General features: G+C 43.3%; 1 protein-coding gene across 1 annotated transcript in view; it reads right to left on the bottom strand.

The window, feature by feature from the left end:
• oca2 (oculocutaneous albinism II) overlaps positions 1 to 23246 on the bottom strand; it is a 28568-nt gene extending 5322 nt beyond the window's left edge. Inside the window, exons 1-23 of the mRNA XM_029148519.3 lie at positions 22924 to 23246; positions 21021 to 21276; positions 18364 to 18459; positions 17700 to 17897; positions 17498 to 17555; positions 16940 to 17012; positions 16387 to 16535; positions 16219 to 16301; positions 15774 to 15927; positions 14545 to 14616; positions 14156 to 14221; positions 13498 to 13554; positions 12248 to 12372; positions 11572 to 11710; positions 9058 to 9190; positions 7469 to 7616; positions 7038 to 7095; positions 6790 to 6898; positions 4754 to 4881; positions 4112 to 4171; positions 3383 to 3487; positions 2207 to 2300; positions 1490 to 1583 (exon numbers count right to left, since the gene is read on the bottom strand). Coding sequence (XP_029004352.1) covers positions 1490 to 1583; positions 2207 to 2300; positions 3383 to 3487; positions 4112 to 4171; positions 4754 to 4881; positions 6790 to 6898; positions 7038 to 7095; positions 7469 to 7616; positions 9058 to 9190; positions 11572 to 11710; positions 12248 to 12372; positions 13498 to 13554; positions 14156 to 14221; positions 14545 to 14616; positions 15774 to 15927; positions 16219 to 16301; positions 16387 to 16535; positions 16940 to 17012; positions 17498 to 17555; positions 17700 to 17897; positions 18364 to 18459; positions 21021 to 21262 — 2441 coding nt within the window. The 5' untranslated portion in view covers positions 21263 to 21276; positions 22924 to 23246. The remainder of the gene's footprint in view (positions 1 to 1489; positions 1584 to 2206; positions 2301 to 3382; positions 3488 to 4111; positions 4172 to 4753; positions 4882 to 6789; positions 6899 to 7037; positions 7096 to 7468; positions 7617 to 9057; positions 9191 to 11571; positions 11711 to 12247; positions 12373 to 13497; positions 13555 to 14155; positions 14222 to 14544; positions 14617 to 15773; positions 15928 to 16218; positions 16302 to 16386; positions 16536 to 16939; positions 17013 to 17497; positions 17556 to 17699; positions 17898 to 18363; positions 18460 to 21020; positions 21277 to 22923) is intronic.
• Positions 23247 to 24131: the final 885 nt, after the last annotated feature.

Below are 24131 nucleotides of genomic sequence, written 5' to 3'. Positions count from 1 at the left end.
CAACTGTTCTTATCCATTTCATTAGAATCCCATGGAGACAATCCTCAGTCAATCAGTGCAATAACTATAACTCTGATTAATTCCTCCAATTAAATCTCTGGTGCCTCAAAGCTCCGTAAGAGGCTAACAAGAGAGGAAAGAGCCAATAGAAAATGGTGAAATGCTTCTTTCTCTGTGCCTGTGGTCACCAGCGGCTGTTATTTCCTCGCACTAACAGTCGCCAGGATTTGACAACCTCTGCTCCTTGTGCTTGGAAAACAACATGGAAAAACCTCTAGGGGAGATGCTTTAAACACAACTTTTATCCCTGTTGAACATTTGATACGGAGCACAAAAACCCTGTTTTAGTGGCTGCAGGTGGAGCATGGCACACGGAGTAGGGACGTGTAAATGTGCCACACCACTGAAGGTGAAGCAGCATTTAATAATTAATACAAGTAAACATAAGGATAACAGTGTCCTCATTAACCCAGCCCATAAAATCCCAAAAGAAATCAGTGTATTCTATGGTTTTCATCAGGGCGTCCTGTAAACCTACTGTAGCAAAGCCATGAATCATCCGACATATTTAGCCTAATCAGACTCATATTCATTCTGTTCCCCCCATTAGTGACCAACTCCACTTCTCCATCAACGCATTTGCAAAGGAATCAGGCTGTTATATCACCAGAATCTAAACTATTACTGAGCAGGTGCTAACCTGAGACGCAGTCTACCATTCTGCACGAAACATAATGACAGTTCCTCCGTTCACTTGGGTTTGGTTTGAAAACCTGCTGAAGGGTTCTCGAATCAAGCGCTCTGCAATTGTTTCACTCACCACTGATTCAATCAGTCGCGCATACGTTTGGCAGCTTGTGTGTTTTCGTGACTCACTGAGTCAGACTAGAGAGACTATAACGTGCCAGGCTGTTTCCTGGCGTTATTTCACTAACAGAAGGGTAGATTGCTGGTAATATCCTCAGCAAGGTCAATTCACTGGTTGTCCTTAGAAAAAGACACTAAGTGGGGTTGTCATTGTGAATTCCTACAATGCACTGCTGCAGGTTCCCTATTCCAAAAGGTTGCAGGAGCATCGATTTCTGCGCAGGTCTCCCAAGCCATCTCTCCTCGTGTGGAATCACTGGCTCCTCAGGTAATGAACACCTTCTGAGCTCTGCCAGAAAGGTGTGACTTCCAAAGTTTGGAAAGTTCATGAACCCTCTTCATTCCTTGAAGTTGTGGGGAGTCAGGAATATTTTAACTCAGGCCCTGAATCAAGCTTCTTTTGGCTTTACTCTCAATGTTCTGAGGCAACTCTGGCACGTCCCACTGAACATACTGTATGACAGACATTAATGTGTGAGTACCCCTTTAGGACGTATAGCCTATGGTACAGGACTCACATTAAAGCACAAGCCAAGAGTTTAACTAGAAAGAAAGTAAATCTGTGAGCAAGAAATTCAACTCCAGGACGCTGAGCGTGGACATATAACGAAGGAGGGCTTACTTGAAGAACTCCATGAAGGTGAAGCCGTAACCGTGCTGCTCAGCGATTCCTGCACACACAACGTTGGCCGAGGCGCCAATCAACGTGCCATTTCCTACACAGACGGGAAAACAGCATTAAAAATGATTTATTAATGAAATCTTTAAATCGCCCCCCCCCCCTTCTCTCAGTGCTGTTAGCCCTAACCTTCGAGACAGTTTGACTATTTTTAATCTACTGTAGGCTACACTTTGACAGTCAGTGTGAGTATCCATCCTTCCGTTCGATACTGCCGACATCTGAAATGGTGTCAGTGTGGGAATGAAGCTGGGCGGTGGCAACATCACACTGCCGATCGATAAGAACCTGTCACAATGCAATTGAGTAAACTGAAAGACTGTGACAGCTCCCGCTCGCTCCCTGTGTGCCCTCCGTCTAAACAGAGCCACACTGCGCTGAAGGGTGCGGTAAAGCCTGAGTGAGGCAGGTCTGAAAGGCCTCGGGCCACTCACACAAAACAGAGCCTGACCAGGGAGAGACGCAGCTGCTCAGAATGTGGCTGTCACCCCAAGCATATAATGTCTCCTTCTGACAGAGACCCCAACCTTTAAACAGGGATAATCTGTCCCCGGTGGCAGTGTGGTTGTTGTGTGTTTAGCCCAAAAGCACTTGTCAAACTATTTAAAAACTTTTGTTTAGAATTTATTACATGAAGATGTAAGATAGGAAGAGGCTCACCCCCAAGACAGGCTCCCATAGCCAGGGCAAAGATGAGAGGTTTGACAGGCAGGTCTACATCTGCATCCTGACTCAAGTTGATGAGAACTGGAATCTGTAAGTAAAGAGAGAGACTACTGTAAAAATCGATCAATCAATTAAGCTTATAAGCTACTTAGGACACTCATACGACTTCAACTATGCAGAGCTTTCAAAAACATTTGGATTGATTTCAACATCATCCAGGCACAAATATAGACAAACACATGGTTCCATCTGTGGTATGATGTTGATGTTGATTGAAACCCATCCACGGTAGCAGAACATGGTATCCTTCACTATAAACCTGGGTCTACAAAGGAAATATCTGGGCTTTCATGTGATGTGCAGCAGAGAATTTCTGCTGCTGATGTTACATGACTTCCAGCTAGTGGCACTGCTGTGTGTACAGTACGTCTGTGTTAAGGACCACACTGAAAATTCTCACAGCCACAAAACTGTCCGCCCCTGGTTAGAAAAGGAAACTCTCAGTGGGAACAAACAGGGGATGGTGATACACACAAATACAGTGAAACAATGCAGGTGTGTCTGTGTGCTCTTCCGTGATGTGATCTCAGGTGTGAGTGTGAGACGGACAGAATGTGGCAATGTGGTCGGCTGGGGACACATTCAGGGTGACCCTCACAGCTGGGACAACATGACAGCAGAGATGCCGCCTCAGTCTAATGGGATACAGCAATTACAGTACGTTTCCTCAGCTCTGCACTAAAAACAGCAAAGCCACCAAGCACTGTTGAGAGGGACTGGCTGGTCAAAATACGATGGTTCAAACACGGCGGGCAATGGCTCAGTCTGTCAGGCCTTTTCTCACTGTGGTGCACCCTGGCACCCCTCGGAACACTGATCTCAGTTCAGTCCAAGTCCGGGTAAATCAATATGAGGTGTTGCATGTCAGAAACAGTTCATGGACACACAAACTACAAAAAAATCCTTATTTTTCAGCAGCAGAGGAACTCAATGTCTGAATTTATTGCATGTATTATTGCATTGTGCAGTCTGATCTTCTGTTTCAGTCTGTGCGTGTAAATGTTGAGTGGACACAGTCGTCGTCATTTGAATGACAATTAAATCTAGTCTTTATATCACACAAAGATAAGATGGAGTGTGGCATTAGCACATCACACCAATGCCTCTCACCATGGTGGCGGTGAACGGAATGTTGTCAATGAGAGAAGATGCCAGAGCCGAGACCCACATCACCAGAATAATGGCTATGGCCAAGCGCTGGTCCTCTGGCACCGCCTGAGAGAGGAGATAATAAGAGCAATGAGTGCCACTTTCATTTTCTCATAGATGCACATGCCCTGCGTCGCCCTGTCACTCATTTAGATCAAACACACCAATTACTTTCAGTCTTGACTGAAAACCTCTTATCTGGAGTGTAGGATGGGAAGATGTACAGGGGTCATGTGAAAGTGTGGTGAGACACAGGTGCTGGTGGTGTCATGTTTTTTAGATATGCACAGCCAGGTTCAAGGAGTCAGAAGCTCCTTCTATCATAGCTGCATCTAGAGAGAAAAGGTGTTGCAGTTCAACCCAGCGGGTCAAAATCTACAAATAGTGCAGCGCTTGTCATGTGTGATTATTTGACAAACAGAGGCCAAGAGTCTAAACGTAAGCTGACGTATCTATTACTGGTGCAATTCTCCGGTAAAAAACACCTCACTTGCATGATGCAAATGACTTCTGGCCTCCTTCAATTGCTGACAGGAATAAGATGCAAAGGAAATAACTGAATCAGAGCAGTGCAGATCGAAGGGATCAATATGCACAGAATGCAGTAACATGTCATCTGTGGACGATAATCAGTTGTGTCAGCTGTATGAAGTCCTGAGAGATGATCATTAGCGGTGGGAAGAAACTCACTTTTATCAGCAGCGCTGTCTGTTCACCAATGTAGTCGATAAGCTGCAGCTGCGCTAAAGCCTAGAAAACAATCAAGAGAGGATTAAAAGGGAAAATGTGAAATACAGTTAGTTATAGGTGCAATTAAACCAGGAAAAGAAAAACAATTTGCTTCATATTTAGCTGCCATTACGTAGATTAGGATAATTCTATGCTTGTTATCATCACTGACACAGACAAGAAAACCTACACCTACTCATTCACTGTAAACCTGGACATCATGTGTACTGTAAACGAGTCAATATACCCGAGTTTTGTGCCATTATTACTGTATTAAATTCAAGTTCATTGTACTAATTCGGAGTAGAATCTGCTAAAAACAGAGGAGCAGTTCAAAACCTGGGCAACTTTAAGTTAAATGTACTTTAAAAAAAAGTTTTGGTGGTAATCACGTGTTTGTATCTCAGTGGAGACAGGATTTAAAGCTTTGTGATTGTCTGCTTCGTGTGAAAAACACACATTAACATTATTTATGCAGTATCTGCCCAGTGACAGTCAACAGACCCGACGACTGACTGCATAGAGCATCTAATTGTTCTAAATTTATTTAAAAGCCATAAACAATCTACCGGTCAAATATTAAAAGTAGAAAGTTATAAATACCTCCATCAAAACAAAGAGACCAGCGAAGAACAGTAATGTTGCCCACTCCACTCGATGCAAGATGATCTCAAAATCCTGGATGTCAGCCAGAACCAAAAGCCACAGTGCACCAAGGATTGCAATCCAGCCTGAGAGAGAGAACAGAAAACAAGGCCTGACATTTCCCCCTACAACATCTTTTATGGTTTTAGCCAGCAGGCACAGAGTCCAACACAGCGGATGCCTGCTTTATACTAATAGGAGAAGTCTGTCCTGTTTGAGGGTTTGGATTTGCTATAATCTAATAAACAGAGCACACAACGAAGTGGTACTTGTTGGATATGATGAATAAAGTCTTGTTGTGTGCTGTGTCTCAGTGGGTTTGATGACACTTTCATTATCAAAAAGATGTCATTTCTACAGTGTTAACAAACGCTGGCACCAGCCTGATATTTACAATTAGAGGCTGTTGACAAAAAGAGGCCTTTGGGAAAATATTTTCACAACTGATGAGAATTAGTGAAGAAAAAACAGCAATGACAGACACAGAAACCGGACGCGAGGGAAGACTGGAGCCAGAGACAGACTCTTAGACTGTTAGATAACTGTTACTCATTGCCATAACCTTTAAGGTGTAGCTGTCATTGTTCCATCAGATGTTCAGCTACACATCACAAGTGTTTGTTAATCTGTGCAGCATTCAAAGGCAAACGCATGTGGACACAGGCCTCACTACACTCCTGTTCCCCGAGGCTGTCACCTGAACAGGATCAGGATGTAGCACATAAACACAAGGAGGTCTCCAATTAGAAAGAGTTATCAGGCAGGTTGGTTGTAGGCTCATCTATCATACACATGACAGCAGTGTCTGAGACTGGAAATGTGCTCATCACAGAAAAGTAAAGCAACACACAGTCACGACAAAGCCAAAGATGGGTTTATAATCATACTGTATAATCATAAGAATAAGCATACGGATAAGATGAAAGATGAAAACTTAATAATGGACATGTCTCTGTCCACCAAAAAGCATCATCTCTATCACTGTGTTGTATCATTTTTATGACTGGTATCTGTTTAGGGACAAAAGAGATTTCACCAAACTGCAGATGAAACTCACACAGACACATTAAAAAGATCAAATGACCAGGTAATAATCAGGCTGAGATTAAATCTTACTTTGAGAAGTTAATGAAGATGTAATGAGGTTCATTTTTTAGAACAGGAGTGAATGAACAGACTTGGCATGTGGCGGTAGTCAACGCTGACTGTGACCCGCGAGCATTAATGAGAGCCGTGTTCAGACGGGCGCCCGTCCCTCCGCAGGGACAGACAACGCTCTGCTGTGGGGTCATTCCCATTTAATAAATGTCACAGAGCGGCAACCTGAGCGGCGCCTGTAATTAACCGTGCATGTTTGGCGACTGAGGGGCCTCGGTAGCAAAGGGAGGCTGCCTGAGACGACAGGCGTCCTCCTTTAGGTACAGTGCTAGCGTTAATGAGCTGCCGTTGAGGTCATGTGCTGAGCTCACATCAGTCCCGAGCATCGGACTGATGAAACGCCAGCCACATGTGCTGATGTGGTATCAAACCCGAAAATTAAATATGGGAACAATACAGGTAATTGTCTACTGTATCACTCATATTCACACTCTGAGAGATCAGGTTCACAGAGCTGCCTGACAGCGACTTGTTTGTTTCTGGTTCAGTTAAATATAATGTGTTGTTTGTCTGCAATTAAGATTTATTGTGCCCTAACTTCGTCAAGATTAAAAAAGAATTTAGGCCACATATGGTCTCAGAATGAGATTTGTCCGGAACATTATTCATCAACAAATGTTTGGAATTACAGCAAATGAATGGCTGTAATGCAACGGGTCTAAATGCATCTTAGTTTCTATGTAATTTGTTGGTTGCGTTCGCTCGTCAGCCCATTATTTGGGTTCATTTCACAGGCAAAGACAGAGGAAGGAACGCTTTCATAATTACATGACAGAAACTATAACAATGAAGCGTATCCTGCAAGAGCAGCAGTAATGAGATGGTGCGGCGCTCACCCAGATCCAGATGAATGCTGGGAACGAAGGAGTTGAGAAAGAACACGAAGATCACCACGCTGAGGACTGACACGCACTTCACCAACAGAACCTTGTCGGTTATTCTGTGCTGTGAAGAACAGAAAATCAAGCAGGTTTTATGTGTATATAGCAGCAACAGAAACCTTCAAACATCTGGCAACATGGGATCCAGTAGCTTGTCTATTGTCTGTCATGGGTCTGAGATGATACTGTATGTGGAATCTTACCTTTTTCTGCAGTTCTTGAATGTTCTGCTCCCAGTTTTTATCCTCCTGAGAGATTTGTCTGTTTGGACAGAGAAATATAATTTTCAAAATAAACAAAAAGGTTATCACACTCCAAAACTATTACTATGGATTAATTGCTCTCAGGGACAGTGGCTATAAGGCTATAATAGCTATGGATGTTGGCTCACATAACAGTTGCATTGCTTAAATGAATTGCTATCTGCAATGTTGTGTTAAAGGATCAAACATAAATTAGTTATTCACACATTAATAGCGTCCCACTCACACATATAGAACAGAACATACAGTATTTCCTGCAGACAGCAGTGAATATGGCTGCTACCAGTAGAAACACTACTACTGTGAGAGGTGATGAGAGCCTCCCTAACAATGACAGCTCTATTTTCTGTTTTTGTGGCTTCTCTTTTAACCTTTGGAAGGTTTTCATCATCTTGCGAAGCAGACTTTCCAGATTGAGGACTTTTTGCATGAGGAGGCATTTCACGGCTGTCTCCTCTCGGCTGGCGGGGTTAATGCGCTGAGCTGTCTGTCTCCAAACCAGGATCTCGTGCTTGAGTTCTGAAGGCACAGAGCAGAGGAGAGCGTCACCTGCTTGATGCATATTAATCTCATGGACTATGCAGTCCAGTGGCACCACCTGTTCCTGTTGGTAACAGCGCCAATGGAAACCGGTGGAGGCTGACGCAGGGGATATTAAGATGTTTTCAGTCAATATGTTGAGAGTCTCCGAAGAGAGACTAATGCATCCAGAGGTGCATTGACCAGTACAGGGACCACCACTGCTGGCACAGATACAGCCTGAGGGAGCTGGAGGCCTGTGTAGCTGTCAGTAGGAGTCCTCCTATTTCAGGAAGGTTGCTAGGTGACCTTAATGGGATCTAGATGGTCAATGAAAAAAACACACTCCTGTATGCAAATCTGCACAATTACCAGTGGCTTTGAGCTCATTTGGCTGCACACTCCCCTCAGTAGCCCAGGCTGGTAGGGGAAGCAGAAACTCTGGAGGGTGGGATTAGCAGATGGGCTATCGGGACAGAATTGAACGGTCACCGCAGAGACCAGCAGCAGTTTCCATCACTCTCTGTAGAGACACAGCTCCTCACTCCTTAAATAGGAACAGCGTGCTGATGACTGAGGCTTGGCTGTTTATGTTTTAATGATCCCCTGCTGAGATTCTCTCAGTGGTTGCACGCTGTAGTAAACAATAATGTGTGAAAAAAAAGGTGACTGTTTCTGGAGGAACTGTTAACAATTTTGCACAAATATTGTTTTATTAGTTTGGCTATTATCTGTGTCCCTGGGGTCTCAGGAAACATATTCTTGGATGGAGGAAACAATTACTATCCCATCTAAAACACCGTGTGATTTTTATTGTTGTTTATTAAATTATCTTACTCTACCTCTGGACAATGTACCAAAAATGCCCAAATGTTTTTCTCCACTGTTAATAAATGTGGTTTAATCAGATCATCACAACAGGTTTTACTGAGCAGGGCGGCCTATGCTGCATTCAGACCCAGCAAAGCTCAGCATTAGAGAAAAGGGGATTTGTGTGATTTCTAGAACAAGGTTGGTGCCTTTTTTACCAACCTTGTTCAAAAAGCATAGGCAAAGCATAAATGTTATCTTAAGGCCATCACCATGAATCCTTCACTAAAACTCATTTAACAAGTGGTTGTTATACACGTCGTCATGAATGTAAACATTATAATATATTAGATCATGCATTTCCTTAATTGTATTTGACCATTCTATTAATTTGGTATTATACAGGTCAATAGGTTAATAATTAAAAATGATAACTGTTACATGACAACAGGATAATCTTTTATCCTACTGTAAGCACCCCAGTGGACAGCATAAAAAAATAAAGTTTATGTAAAAAGGATTTGGGACAAATTATTATTTTTTAAATGTCAATCCTTGTCAGGACGTCTTTTTAAAACCAGTAAAAATGTTTTAACCTCTGCACTCCTGGTGACAGAACATCATCACTCACCAACTATTTCAATGGATTCTTTGTTGTAGAGCTTTTTGTTCCAGTAGAGCATCCGCAGAATGGGGAACGAGGTGAAGAGGACCAGACATATTCCAAGAAACATGTAGCCTGTGAAGCTGGCAAAATCAATCCCCTGCAGAAATCAGACAACACAGACTTAACCAAATACCAGCATTTGTACATCAAGGCTTAGTAGAAGATAAGGACTGTAGCAAAAGTACATTTACTGTAAGAGTCAAAGACATTAAGCTGAGACTTTTAGAGTGACACACAAAGGAGCAGTGATAATGTCCTTAGCAGCTAGTAGCATTTCTTACTTTCTGAGAAAGAGCAGCCCCCAACTGAGCCTGTCCCCAACTCTAAAAGCAATGCATTTTATAAATCACTGTAAATGTGTCAGCGTCTGCTGTCTGCTGCCAACAGAACGTATCATTTAAACTAACATTCCTTCACTCGTACAGTGGCTTTAAAGTATTCAACCACAGCTATTAAGTAATAAAACTGGTTAATAGTGACCTCTACAGGGTAACTAATTAAACACACAACAAAAGCCAAGGCTAAAGGTAGCAGAGAAGAATACAATGAACTGTGTAGCAGAATAAATAAATAAATAAATAAATAAAATGGTCTGAAATATGTGATAGATCAGAGATTGCAATAAATGTCCCTGTTAGTCGCACAATCTAATTTATTTTCAGTTTTGTTTTACTGTAAAGTAGAAACTCCTAAAATCTGTCAAGGTTCAGTACAAAGGAGCAAATCTGCAAACTAACAAACATAAGTCTTTGTGTTTGCCGCTGCCATGTATCTGTGTTTGCAGCTGTACTCTGTGACCCTGTGTGCCCATACTGTAATTCAGAGCCAGTGTCAATGACTTCTCTGCCGGATTGGAGGAGATCCATTTGGCAGGAAGTCGCCAGTTCCTCATTAAAATTAGACCAAAAAGAGAATTTATATGCATCATTCTACCTTGTGCAAATCAAAGTCAAGGACACTCTGATGAGGGGCACAATCACCTGAATGCACACTTCATTGCTGTGCAATTCTTTCTACAGTATCTGTGGATTTCTCCTGAAAATCCCCTTGACACTAACAAGCAAGCATGCAAACAACAAACAAAGAGGCGGGCGGGCCACGCATGCACGCACAAGCTGTCCTTATCAGAGGCCAGACATAAGTGAACGAGCACACCGCGGTGTTGTACTGGGTTCTGTCACCACGGAAACGCATCCAAAACAAACTGGACACGGGGCTGCAGCAGCCTGGTGTGGCTTACTGTATACTGGAGGAGACCACAGGCTGCTGCACCAGCAAAGGCTAAAATGTCACACGCGCTGAACAGATGTCACATCACGCAGCTGGGAAAATGTCACGTCTTCGAGTGATGCAGCTTTCTGACCCTGTGAGCCCCTCTGAAGAGCGAAGGTTACGAGAGGAGCCAACAACTTAATGCCCTTTTCAGTCAGCTGCAGCCTACGGCTCAGTAAACTCTGCTTACTGGGATTGGCTTTTGTCACAAGCGTCTTGAAATTGGTTTCCAACACAGACCAGTCCACAAAACTGGTCATCCATCAACCGTGGAGGTGAGGGTCTGATTCCCTCCTCTAGCCATGTGTTAAAGTGCTTTCATACAAGACAAGGAACCCTGAAGTACAGTAAGTTACTTCCATGTTCAGTCAAAAATAAGAAGACTAACAAGTACAAATACATTCTACAGTAAGATGAATTGCAAACAACATACATAGAAGTTTTTGCAACATCTACTGTACATCCTAGTGGCACTAAGACATTGACACAAGATTGACCCAAGAGTCAACCAGTGTGCTGTACGTCATCCACCACAGGAAATGATCTCTTGAGTTACACAGCTTCACACATTATTGCATCAGGAGTGACACTGTCTCCCTCAGAAGTTTAATCAGAGACTAATGCTAAAGAAAGGCTCCTCAGCGGGGCCCAGCATGCCGGTAACAGCAGACTGGAGCCGCACCAGGTGAGTGTGTTACGCCACACAGATGTCAGACATGATGAAATGTGTGGAAGGAGAGGAACTGTGTTGTTCAGAATGCAGGAAACTGAATAGCAAAGCATTCAACAGTATGACACTGGGCGGGTACAGTACTTCATAACAGACACGTCTTACAGTTTGTTGTCACACCATTTTGGCATTTTTAATTCCTGTGATGGATGATGGCAGCAGCAAAAATATAAATTGGATTTGCTGCTTGTGTATCTTTATGGATCACCTGCACATCAAAACAAATAAAGGTCACAACTCCCAAATGTATGAATACATGGAGAGATTATCCTGAAAAAAAACAAAGGTTTATGTAGCTTCATAAATTCATAAATTAAAGCCATGATCACACACCAAGTTAAATGATGTTCACTGGATTTCCATTATTTATATTCGGGTTCTTTTACTTGTTATACTCAACATTCAGATCCCATGTCAGATGATGTTGCGGTGGAGTAGGGCAAATGTGAAGAGAGCTGTGAGAGTGCCCACTGTACCTGTTTGCGCAGATCCTGATTTGATACTATAATCACATTGGGTGGATCTCCGACAGCTGTGGCAGCACCTCCAATGTTGGTGAAGATTACTTCTGCAATCAGGACATGTCTGGGGTCCAGATTAAGCACCTCACACAACCTGCAAAATCACATAAGGACACAAAAGCCCTTTAGCCCTGATCAGATTGCAACAGGTGGGCGAAATAAATACAGGAATAAAAAAAGGATATTGGAAGGTAAAGCAATTGGTCCTTGAACACTGTGGCTGAATAGGACAGCGGTCCTGCTGACCGATAACAAATTAAAGCACAGTGTTACCTAGATTTGTGCTTTGTGTATCTGGTCGTGAATCAACTTTCAGCTCAAACCTGACTCTGAGAAATTAATAATAGCTCATACGAATCCAATTCAAGGGCAGGACAGTTAGACAACGATGAGGAGGAGGCACTGATGCAGATTCTGGACTGCAATAAACTGTTGTTGCCAGTCTAGTGCTTGTGTTTGTGTGTTTATATTCTCTATTATATTTAACAATGATTACACACTGTACTAGACAAACACAAACTAAGCTATTAATATGTGAAGGACTGAGCAGACGGATGACAGAGCATCTGGCATCATTTATTCACCATACAGTATAACCATAAACTCCCTGTGGCTTAATCAACTACTACACCTTATTGTGACAGGGGTGAAAAGCATCATCGTGGTCACATTGTCCAGAAAAGCAGAGAGAATTGCAGCAATGAGACAGAGGATGATGATCATAGGCCACACTCTTCCTCTGGATAACTGGTAAGCCTGCAAACAAAAGCAATACTGCATGAGCCATTGAGAGAATGTTTAAATTCATTATTACTTTCAGTTAATCTGAGTGTAGGTGGGGCCAAAGGTTCAAAGCCATTCTCCCTTGAATGACTAATCAAGCCTGTCATTTATAAAACTCATGGCCATATTCTACAAACATCCATTTACACTGCACTCACTAACACCACCTAAAGCCTCTGTTACAGGTACAGCAGCCTTAGCCCCATGGGAGGGGCTCAAGGGGATGGACCCCTGCTGGATTTACAGCAATAGGAGGGTGTGTCAGAGCCGCTAAGCCCCTCTCAGAGAAAGCATTTTAAATTTGACTGCCTGTCCTTGTCCAGCTCACACTTAAAATTCATGAGCATCCTGTTCTCCGGGTTTGACTGTACCTGGAGGACAAAGGCGTTTGCCCTCTTTCATCATGTCCAGTTAATATTTAGGATTTTAATGGAGCTGTTTTTGTGATGCTAAGGACACCTTGACACTGCAGAGAGGGGCGTGGGCCTCATCCTTTCTGTTGAACTGACAACTGAACTAATTAAGCACCCAGTATAAGAACAGGTCATTTAATTAACTTAATATAAAAATACATACATGTTACTAGAAATAATGAAAGTAAAGGTGACATCTATAGCATAGTGCTGCATGCAGTATAAGCATATTTTCTGCTTCTCATTAAAAAAAGTAGAGTGAGCTCACTTCAGCACTGACCTAGTTCTGTGAACTGTCCCATAAAACAAAGCAAATGTTGTTCTCGTCAACCTATTATTATGATGCTGTATTTTTGGGGTCAAGATGTAAAGATAGGCATCAAAACCTGTTCAGTCATCTTGCTGTGTTAAATCTTGGGCATGTCAGAGGAGTCAACATAAAAACTACACACTTGTCACGTATCAGTGCTAATTTCAGAAATAGCTCAAAGCATCTATGACAAGTTTAAAAATTCAGGGGGCAACTGTTTTCATAGAGCTGTCATTCAATGTCCCACATGACCAAAGGTAAACACGCAAATGGTATATTACAAAAGGAATCTGGGAAACCTTTGTCATTAATACATCACACTGCCTGAACTGAACTGTGTTCATGCCCGTCACGATTAGCACACAGTCAACTCACCTTAACAGCACAGTAATCAAAGAAGCCAGTCTCTGAAAAGATAGCCACCAGTACCATCTGGAAGACAGGGGAGACAAGTTCCTTTATTTATTTTAGACAAAGCATGGGCAAAAGAAACCCATATTCATTCATTTTATACTGTAGTGTCTATGGAATGCATTTACTGCAGTCTTTATTAAAATGTATTACCTGCATGTTTTGGAACAGTTTTCACAAGTCTCTGTTGTATTTTGCAGAATGAAGTTAAAATATTAATGGCAGCTGTTTGATGGTGGACGTTGTCCAAAAGAAGCTGCCATCTGTGGTCATGCACCAGATATCTCTCATGGAGCAGAATTATGTGTAATGGGTACGATCTGCTGTGACGTTGGAGGGAACGGCTTGAATCTGCTTTTTCTTAGAAAGTCATTCTCTCAATATTATGCTAAAATTGACATGATATGCTTGCTTCTATGGAGACAAGGGTTTATGTTGTCAATTTCACTTGCCTCCACAGAAGCAGATTTCACTGTCGGGTGTTGGAAAGGAAAGGGTACTAAAGTAAAGAAAAAATGTTTGAAGGTGCAGGATTTTATATCCACAAAACTGTAGATGTTTTTGAGAATTTACTGTGCTCTGTTGAGTAAATGAACATATTAGCACAGTTAACAGCACTTACCATGCCGAACAGAAGAGCCAGTGTCTCATAGTCGATCCACTCTACTACAGTAACCAGGCTGGGCCGCTTTGGGGGAAACCACAAAAAGACTTGAGATTTGACAGACTTTATCATTTACAGCAACACAGAGATTAACTGTTCTTGTTTAACACACATGTGAAACATCTTAATTTATAACATACTGTATAGAGAGTTTGAAATATTTGTATTTCAACATAAATACATAAAGAGAATTCAGGTTAGGTACATTTACCCCAAAGGCTCTTGTTTTAATTTGTCCTTATACGGACAAATTTATCAGAATATTGCATTGGAAGTCATTCTTCCAGGCATCACCTAAGCTTATTTGACAGTTAGCTAAAACAAAAGAGGAACAAAAAGAGACGCACATCACCAATGATAGCCAGAGCTGCTAAGGCTGCCAGGGATCCCAGCATGGCAGCCAGCGTACGGTGCACAATCTGGGAATTCAAAGAGCAAGAAAAACTCATTTTAAGACTTCTGTGATAAGCACAAAGCAGAGCTGCTCCTCTTACAGTCGTGCCGCTGTAATAGGAAGTTTAAGAAAGACTGGTTATTTGCTGACTGTGTAGTTTACTACAAATTTATTACTGTGTTGTTAGTAAAATAATGATCAGTAAACTGGGTCTAATCATAACCAAGACAGTTTAGTTTCTTATTCTGAATATGCAAATTCAGAAAGGCTCAAGGGAGCAAAACCTAGAAAACTAATGTCCAATTACTATCAGATGATTCCTTTGTTTAAACCCATTCAGAAAACCACAACACCCTAAATGTGAGCAAAGGCAAATTAGACTTGTGTTAGGTTCCCATAAGACAAAGACCTTAATGAGGAAAAGAAAACCTCCTGTGCAGGAGTTACAGAGCGACAGAGCTGAAGGCAGATGACATGTCGCTGTTGTCTGAACGTGTCATGCACTCTGTGCTCTTCAGCTTTAAAAACAATCCCTCACACTTTCATTCACACTAGACCTGTCAGTAACACAGCTGACAGCTGAGGGTGTGGAGAGCGTAGCGTCGCTGTCATCAGCCGCGGCCCACTCTTGACTTTGACATGGCTGCAATGCCCCTGCTGGCACAGCTTAGTGAGTTCACACCTTGTCATGTGCGAGGAGATTGACCTGTCTAATTAAAGCCAAACACTGCCTGGAAATGAATAACAATGACAGACGTTTGTCCAGGGACCTCAAAACTAAATTAAAAATAAGAAATGTAATTATGATAAACTCTTTTTATTGGTTAGCATTTCAAACAGATTCGTGACATGCGATGCAGCTCTGTCAGTTGAAGCTGTGCAGAGCTACAGTATGTCAGGATGTGTATGTGGTCACCAAGGCACATCTGCCCTATTACCTGATGCTGAGGGGGCAGAAGGAGAAAAGAGATTTTTTTGTTGTAGCGACGATGCACCAAAGCATCATTTAACTGCCCTGATCTAAATTTAGCATTAAATGTACGCTGTGTTTGTGAGCAGCCGAAGCAGTAGCTTCCTCTGCTGTGGGACTGTGCGTGTTCCCCATTACCTACTAGGGAGCACACATTCTCCACGTTGTCGTTTATCTTCCCTAGAAAAGCTCGGGCACCACCGGCCATTTACCTCGAAGATGATGAGAATATAGACCCCGGCCAGGATGATTCCAGCTATGGCCACCTGTGTCTCCACACTGACGTAGAGTGACTGGTGGGTCATGGACAACGGGACCACCTCATTATCCTGCAGGAAGGCCTGAATGGTAATGACGATGGGGTCACTATGAGGCAAAAAAACAACACAACAGCTGGATTTACATATATTTGTCGTTCTTTAAACATTATTTCCTGATGCTGTGCATTATGTTTATTTGTTTAGGTTGGTGTAATAGTTGTTCATTTACTTATTCTTTGGTCTTCAGCTCTATCTGAATAATTAATGGCTTGATATGATAGCACACCGGCCTTAGTATTTATCTGACAGCGTGCGGAGCTGCAAGCCGTGTAGCTGCTAAGACAGCAATTAATCAATCCAATCCATTCCAATCAGCGCCGCCTCCCATTGCGAGTACCTGCTGAGCATCTCAAACGTTTTCGTCAACAGTATCTGGTCACTCCGTTCGCTGTGCAGAGGAATGGTCCAATTATGAATCACCTGTTGACAAAGAGCGCGAGGTTCATTTTCCACCAATCGGCACTTGGCAGGTCCGAGCGCAAGGACGAGGCGTTCAGGCACCCACCTGCTGAGTCCGCCGCCTCCGTTGGCCCGGCTGCTCCACCTGGATCAGGACGTACTCCTGGCTGGTGAGGTCCATCATGCCCCCCGTGAACGGCCCCCCCACCTGTAGCTTCAGCAGAGCGTTGTCACGAAAGTTTGTCAGGTTCATCGCTGTGGAATACGGAGTGTCAAGAGAAAACCTTTTTGGAACTGATTAAACAGTTCAAGAACAAAACAGGATTTCACACATTTAAGTCCACAACAACACAAAACTGAAAAACATTTATTTACCTGCCGATTATCTACTTTAACTCTCATTATTTTCCAATAGGGGCTCATGTTGACTGAGCACATTTTTAAAATTCCCCGGGATTTTTCTTTCCTTATTTTTCTATTTATTTGCTTCTGTATCCCAGCACGGCCTTATTCTCATTGTACAACACAGCTGCAGCATGTTCCACCCAGTTCCTGTGTTGATTAAAGACCTGCTGGCTCTTACACAACCCTCCTTTTTGTTTCTAATTTCAGAACCTAACATGAAATGCCAGCGTCGACAATGCAGAGGGAAAGGATACAGAAACTCTCTGTGGAAGACACAGCCAACATCCTCCAGGGGTTGTCCCGGTCCGGATACATGCTGAAGAACAGCTGAAACCAACAAATACTCATAAAAGGGGGAAACATGAAAACATTGGAGGCAATAAACGCTCAGCTGAACATGTGATGCATCACTTCCTTCTTTGTGGGTGCTAATATTCAGTTAGCCATGTCACCTAGCTTAGCCTAGCCTAATATAAAGGAGAGGAGTCACCACTCAATGTTAAAAATAAGCTTGTCAACATTTAAATGTCATTAATTAATATTTTGTTTACACCAACGTGAAGCTATTTATGTTATTATATTTGTTCATAAAGTTTAGAGCTTCTGGCCATTAAAATTCACCAAGAGTCAGGACACTTATGCTAAGCTAAGTTAAGCTAAACTAAGCTAAGATAAGATAAATGCCTCTCCGGTAGAGTTTGCACTGAAACCTTCATGTTTTCTAACTATAGACGAGTGAGGTAATTAACTGTAAACAAAGAACAGCGTGTTCTTGATTTTTTTTCTATTTTTTTGTAGAACAAGTTACTTACAGTGCAAAGAACCACGATAATAAAGATTGTAGCGACTTTGGAGACTTTCAGGCAGCATCTGAAAAAGAAAAGCAAATGTAGCTTATCCCATTATTAGGTTCACCCTGGTCAAGTCTCCAGCCCCTTAATTACCAGGACCTACAGGATATTACAATGAAATGAGGGCAATAAGGATATATTACTGTGTTAGGATTAGTCTCACTTCATACTACTGGTGAGTCTGAAGCTGAGGTTCAGGTTGTCCAGCGGGTCGCTCTTGTCCGAGGAGCTGGAGCGGGTCAGGGACAGGCTGGTGACCTCGCTGCCCAGCCGGTACCTCCTCTCCAGGTCCAGGGAGCCGTTGTCCCAGGGCTCCTCCCCTCCAGCAAAGCTGGGGTCATGTAGTGTCAGGTAGGTTATGCTGGAAAGAAGCCATGGGTTATTGTCACTGTGGAAAGGAACAAATACTGGAGGCCATCTGCGATGTAAGCCGCTAAAATCACAAATGATCCTGATGCTCATGGAAGGAAATGGAAGGACCTACAATAACAACCTCTTGGATTATGGCCTACTGTCAAATAAATCTGCATCAGAGGGGGGCGATGTTCAAAGTTAAGCCATTTCCTTAGATGACACTTTTGGACGTGAAATATAAAAAAAAACTAATCTCCTAAACTAGAACTGGATGAACTGGATGAACATGAAATCAACAACGAACTGAATAATGTTCTAAAATTAAAACCGATCATTCACCTCAAAACATGTTTTGTTCTTCATGCTTCAAACAATCTGACTCTGGTGAATTCACTCAGAGCAGATTCCATCATCATGAGCGTATTAGGGTTCTCTTTTACGTACCGGGGCCAAGGCTGGGAGGAAATGCTCACCTGTCGTCCTGGGAGAATCTCAGCAGGGGTGACCTCTCTGTGATGTTGGCTGAATTTGTTTTTCCTCTCAGGATATTGACCACACTGAAATTGTGCCTGGAAAAAAGATTAGAAACAAAAGGTGTGAAAATCAGGGGTGTGGTCACGTCTGTCAGTCAGTGGAGGAAGGCGTTTAGCAGAGCCTTTGGAAGCTGCGGGTCGCAGCACCTGGAGGCCCGACACCTGAAGGCATCATTAACGGGGCTCTTATCGCCCCGCCACTGCTGCAGCTTCCCTGGTTTGTGCATGCTGCTGTTTTCGGGAGCGTCACAGCTGCTCTGACACAACAACAGCGTCCTCCCGCGTGCGCACGCAAACACGGAATCTGCCTCCGACTTAAGGAAATAAAATGCAATCTCGAATGCACAGACAATTAAAGCTGCTGGCGCTCTGATTTAACAGTACCAAGAGCTGCACCAATCACATCACCTGCCACGTACACAGGGAGTGTTTTTTTTTTTAATTCCCCAAAAATTCCCAATCCACTATTTAATCAAGCCCACTGTCATCTCAGCAATTACTCTGACAACAGCAGAGATGTCATGCGAATGGTTACGTAATGGAAAACAAACGCAACGAGATAAACGCTGTTGGATGGAAATCTTTCCCAAAATTAAAGCCCCACGCGTGTCTAATCTTATAATCTTGAAGGGTCTTTACCCTGGATCTGTCAAAGGAGTTTGTGATTTTATTAAAATATATGTACTTTATTAACATAGAAAGAACTGGCACCAGTATCGTGGGTTAATTGATGCTTGATTTGGGTGATTGGGCGCGTGGCAGCTGTTGTGTGCTGAGATAATTCACTAAACCGCACTTCCTCGCTTTCATGATTATCTCACGTCTGACAGAGCAGACAGCTGACTGTTGGGTTCTTTAAATCAATGAATCAATGAGAGGGAGTAGATTACATTAGGGAAGTCCGACACATTAATCCTCCGTGATACGCTTACACAACTATGAAGAGGATTCTGGCGCGTCTACAGACGTTTTCCCTGCTCCACTTGCCCTCACATGACTCAGAGCCTGTCCCTGGCAGAGACTGCGTGTTTAAAGGACAGAAGGTCCAGACCACTGTGTTTAAAATCAATGCGCATTTCACTAAAGCCGCACTGACGGGTGTTGGCCACACGGGGGCAGCAGGATTATCAGGGTGGATTACAGTATGTCCGTAGCTGCCTGGCATTGGCCCAACTTTCCCTTTCTAATTAGTTGTGTTTTCTCCTCCATCGGTTCCTGGGACGAATGTTTACGAATGTCACAACTTGTGCGCATTTGCTGTTGGAGTTCCCTAAATCCACCTGCTTAATGCAACCGGAGGCCATGCTGACAAGTCAATGGGGCAGAAACCAGCAAACTGCAGGCTGTAAAAGCAAAACGATGCTAAATGAAATGAATCTGAGTAACCCCGTGGGTCTCCCACTTTTAGGGCCCCTTCTCCTTTGCACAGTGTTATAATGACATACTTTCTTGGGGGGCGCGTTGGGAGACAGCTGCACATGGATGACAGCGCTAAAACAGCCCCATGTTGTGTGAGGCTCAACATGTGCTTGGTGGGAGCTAAAGGTTCTACAGACACCTCAGCATCCAGAGCTCATCCGTTGTTCAAAATACTCATAACAGACTCATTTCTAGGAAGAAATGCTACAACTCTCCAACAGATCCCCACGTGACATCAACACAATCGGAGCCAGAGCTTTATAGAAAGCTGAAAAGTCAAATATCTTTCTTTTGCTGGTTCTGCTGGCTGTGCTGGTTTAAGGTGCAGTGAAAAAGCAGGTCAGGGATTTAAATCCAAATCTAGACAAGTAGTTCATCACCAATTGTGATTGTTTGCAGCGTTATTTTAAAGATGCTGACGTCCTCAGAGCAGCATTCTTCCTCTACTGAGGTGTGAATCTCTCAACCGGAAAAATATTGTCAATTTGTCAGATGCAATCACGCCTCGCAGCTTTTATTAAACAGGAAACGCGCAGCAGGTGGAAGTGCTTGGTAAAATCTCCTCTCCGATCGTCTGCTTTTCAGAGCCAGCTTCTCATTCTCAGCTCTCCTCTCGTCATGTGCAGCTTCCACTGGCTGCTTTTCACGGCCACAGGCTACAGATTAGCAGCAGCCTGACTGACTGTAACTGTGAAGGTTGATACTTGTCTGAGCCGCTGGAGGATTCAACCTGGACGGCTGCGAACCAGCTGGTGATGGAGATGTAAAAGGGTTCAACGTGTAGCTACAGAGCAACCACGCATTAAAGGAAGTTTATGCGTAAAAGCGGGGTTTTTCTGAGCACTCCTCACTGACCATGAACTAATCCTCTGGAGGTCTAGTGGTGAACTTAGCTTGTTAAAGTCACATTCAAATCATTTACTTGTTCCAATTTTAGTCTTTATCTGAACCAGTCAAGTAAAGTCATTCAGTTTCATTTAGTTTCAGTCAGATTCGTGATGCTGTTGTGGACATTTATGGGCTTGAATAGACTAATGCAATAATGCAAATTCTGAATGTGTAAATGATAGTGACAGCAGCTGGATGTGGACCAGCAAACTCTGAGCTGGATGTTTGTGTTACTGTACGCCTGCTGCCCCTGTGTGACTGTGACTGTGTTCAGCTTGTGGCCGTCGTACCCGTCGTCTTGTCGCACGGGCACGAAGCCCTCGGTGTGGATGATGCACTGTCCCGACGGCAGCATGGCGGCCTGCTGCAGCTTCTGGGTGTCCCTCCTCTCCGAGATGCCCTGCAGCAGACGCAGCTCCCCAAAGTTGCCCGCCACCGCCTCCGGCGACCTGTGGCTGTTCCTGGTCTGGTGGCCCTGGGCCGACGCCTGAGACATCTCAATTTCCAGGTTACTTTTGTTTTCCAAATACATGGTGGGAAGAAGGGCTATTAATGAGAATGAAGGAGGTGACATCAATGATAATAATCAGTACTTGGTAGATTTAGCACAGCTTTAAAAACACACACTTCCCTCCGTGCATGGGTTTATTTCATTTTTTTTTTCCACATTACTGAAAACATTCAACCTATGTAGAACTGTGTCCTGTGCACAGTTCATTTACTGCCTTCTTAATGCGCTCTAAAACCACCCTTCACTATGATGATACCAACTCATACAATGATGATTGTCCCACAAAAGGAAACCCAAAAGCTGTCTCTGTAGGAAACCTCAGATTACCTCACAATATCCACTGGTCTGTGGTGTGAGTCTGCAGAGAAGAAAGCATACACGGAGGCGGAGGTGGGATGATGTGGGGGTGCTTTGCTGAAGACACAGTCTAAACTTGGAAACTTTGCACTAAGACAACGACCTCCATATCCAGACAGCTCTCGTGAGGCTGACAGGAGTCAAAGCTAATCCAGTATTGACTGCTCGTCTGCTCCCTGGCTTTTTCTAGGCGTTGCACGACGCAGGGAGGCAGAGTCACGTCACTGAAAGCGAGGCTGATGAGAGGAACGCGGTAAGAAAGCAGTTCCAGGCTGTAGAAGCACCAGTGAGCTCACAGACATTATGAAACGGGACCCGCAGTCAGGTGATGCATGTCTGTGGGTTCATCACAGCCAGCTGCCCACTAGACATGTGACCCACTGTTGATATGAAAATATGAATTATCATAGCTTCACAGTTCCGAGCTGAAAGGACGATTCTCTTATATATAATTTATCATTACAGTGAATACACACTCATGTTTTTTCATCAACTGACGGCAGTTATACGAATGAGTAAAACATCAGCGCATTTATTCAAACCGAAGGATGAGTTCAGAAATCTCTGTCCAAACAGCTCAGTCAGCGCTTTTTGTCAGGAGAACCTGTTACACTTATGTGAATCAAACATTTCTCCGTGATATAAACTCACTGAGGAACGTCAGTGTGCGTTGTCTGACAGCTGAATGAATGTGGGTGCACAGCATGAGGTCACGGGTCATAGGGTCGGCGGCAGCAGGATTACTGCTCACATGAAAGGCAACTCCAGCCACGAGAGCACACGGAAGACGAGCAACCACCACGTATGCAGCTGCAGCCTTAGAGGAAGACGTGGGATTCTATGTTTACACCAAACCCACGTCTGAGCTCTATGCACTCAGGGCACACAGGTCATAGGCATGAACCTATTAGGACATTCATATAATAACACTGTCTGGTGCCTCATCATAGAGAAGAAAAGCTCCTGATGACAAAGATGATGAAGTGGTTTCTTGATTTTTCTAGTCTTGTCCAAACATCAAAATATCCCATTAAACGTCTAATGAATCCACAATAAGAAAGTTGTGGACACAGTGGAGTAACATGGAGATTCTAAGTGTCTGGTGCCACTTTGCACATGCTTTATTATGTCTGAAGATGATGAAATAATGTGTTTCTTTCAGAGCTTCAGTCACCAGACAACATTTTCATAGTGGAATCAAAGGGCTTTTTCACACAGCAGCATTAGGATGGAATGTTTAAAGCCTCTAAAACAAAGCCCACAAGTGTGACACAGTGGAGCAAATCCACCAGATGACTGTGAAAGGAACCAGGAGGGAAACTCACCTTGACGGAAGCGCGTTTGAAGACAATGACGATGCAGACAATAACAATGAGGATGACGATGATGAGGATGAAGGCTGTGATGATGAGTGATCCAGCAGCTATTTCACACGGACAATCCCATAAAAACAGTGATCCTCCGTCTCTGTCTGTGGCGCTGTCACAGCGATGTGGGTCGGGACCAACAGAGGCCCCACGCGGTTCTTGTGCTGAGGTCCTGAGCTGTCTGGTTCTGGAGGAGCAGAGGAGGAGAGGGCTGGGGGGAGGCACGCTTTGCTCCACACTAATAGCAGCTTAACGTTCCCATTCAGTCGCCCTCTCCCCTCATTGCCGCCTCCTCCCAATCCAGCAAACCATCACAAGCAGGAACCAAATGATGCTCAGTTTACACAATGTATTACACGCATAGTTATTTATTTGCTTTCAACTCACTCGGCCCCACGTATTCAGAGGCTTTTAGAACATGATGTGCTGAACAGATGTATGTCAGGGCTGAGGTTGTCAACCTTGAGGTTGAACTTGAAAGCGTTACAGCACAAAACGCAGCTCCAACACTTCAGCCAACCTGAGTTCATTTAGTTATGAAATGATTCCATAAAGTAAGCAGTACTGGTCTGAGAGTGATTCTCTTATTAGCTCATTACATCAAACCCTAATTGGAAATTATCAGTTTGTTCATCTCTGATTATAATAATTTTAACCAATACTATTATTATGTCTACATGAACTATTCAATTATGTGACATCACATAACATCTGTAATAAAGCCACAACATAAATATAGAATTATTTCCCCTATGTTTCTAATAAACTCTAAGCTTAATTATTGATAATAATGATGTTTTTAGGGGCCTGAGATAAATCATAAACAGAATTCAATGAATGTCAAAACACTTGAATTAATTTTCACACTGGACTGAAATGAAATTTTTAATTAAAAACGAGTAAACGGTGAGTCCGAGGCCTCGGTGCTTTATTGTTTGCCAGAACAAAATCAGGAAATGCATCTTTCATTTCCTCCTTAGAACACTTGCCTCTGACCCAACACGATTCCAGGCAGATTAGGATTTTAACATGCTGCCAGCGACAGTAATTAGACGCTCTCGCCATCACAAGCTCCCATTGAAAAGGATCTGTCCGGTGGACATTCAATGCGCGGAGTTTGTGGAATTTCACCATCTTTGGTTTCATTCTGAGAAATGTGCGCACAC

Source organism: Betta splendens, chromosome 4, assembly GCF_900634795.4.
Source record: "Betta splendens chromosome 4, fBetSpl5.4, whole genome shotgun sequence".
NCBI classification, from domain to species: Eukaryota; Metazoa; Chordata; class Actinopteri; order Anabantiformes; family Osphronemidae; genus Betta; species Betta splendens.
Note: the sequence above shows the minus strand (reverse complement) of the source record. Positions and strands in the feature narration are given on the sequence as shown.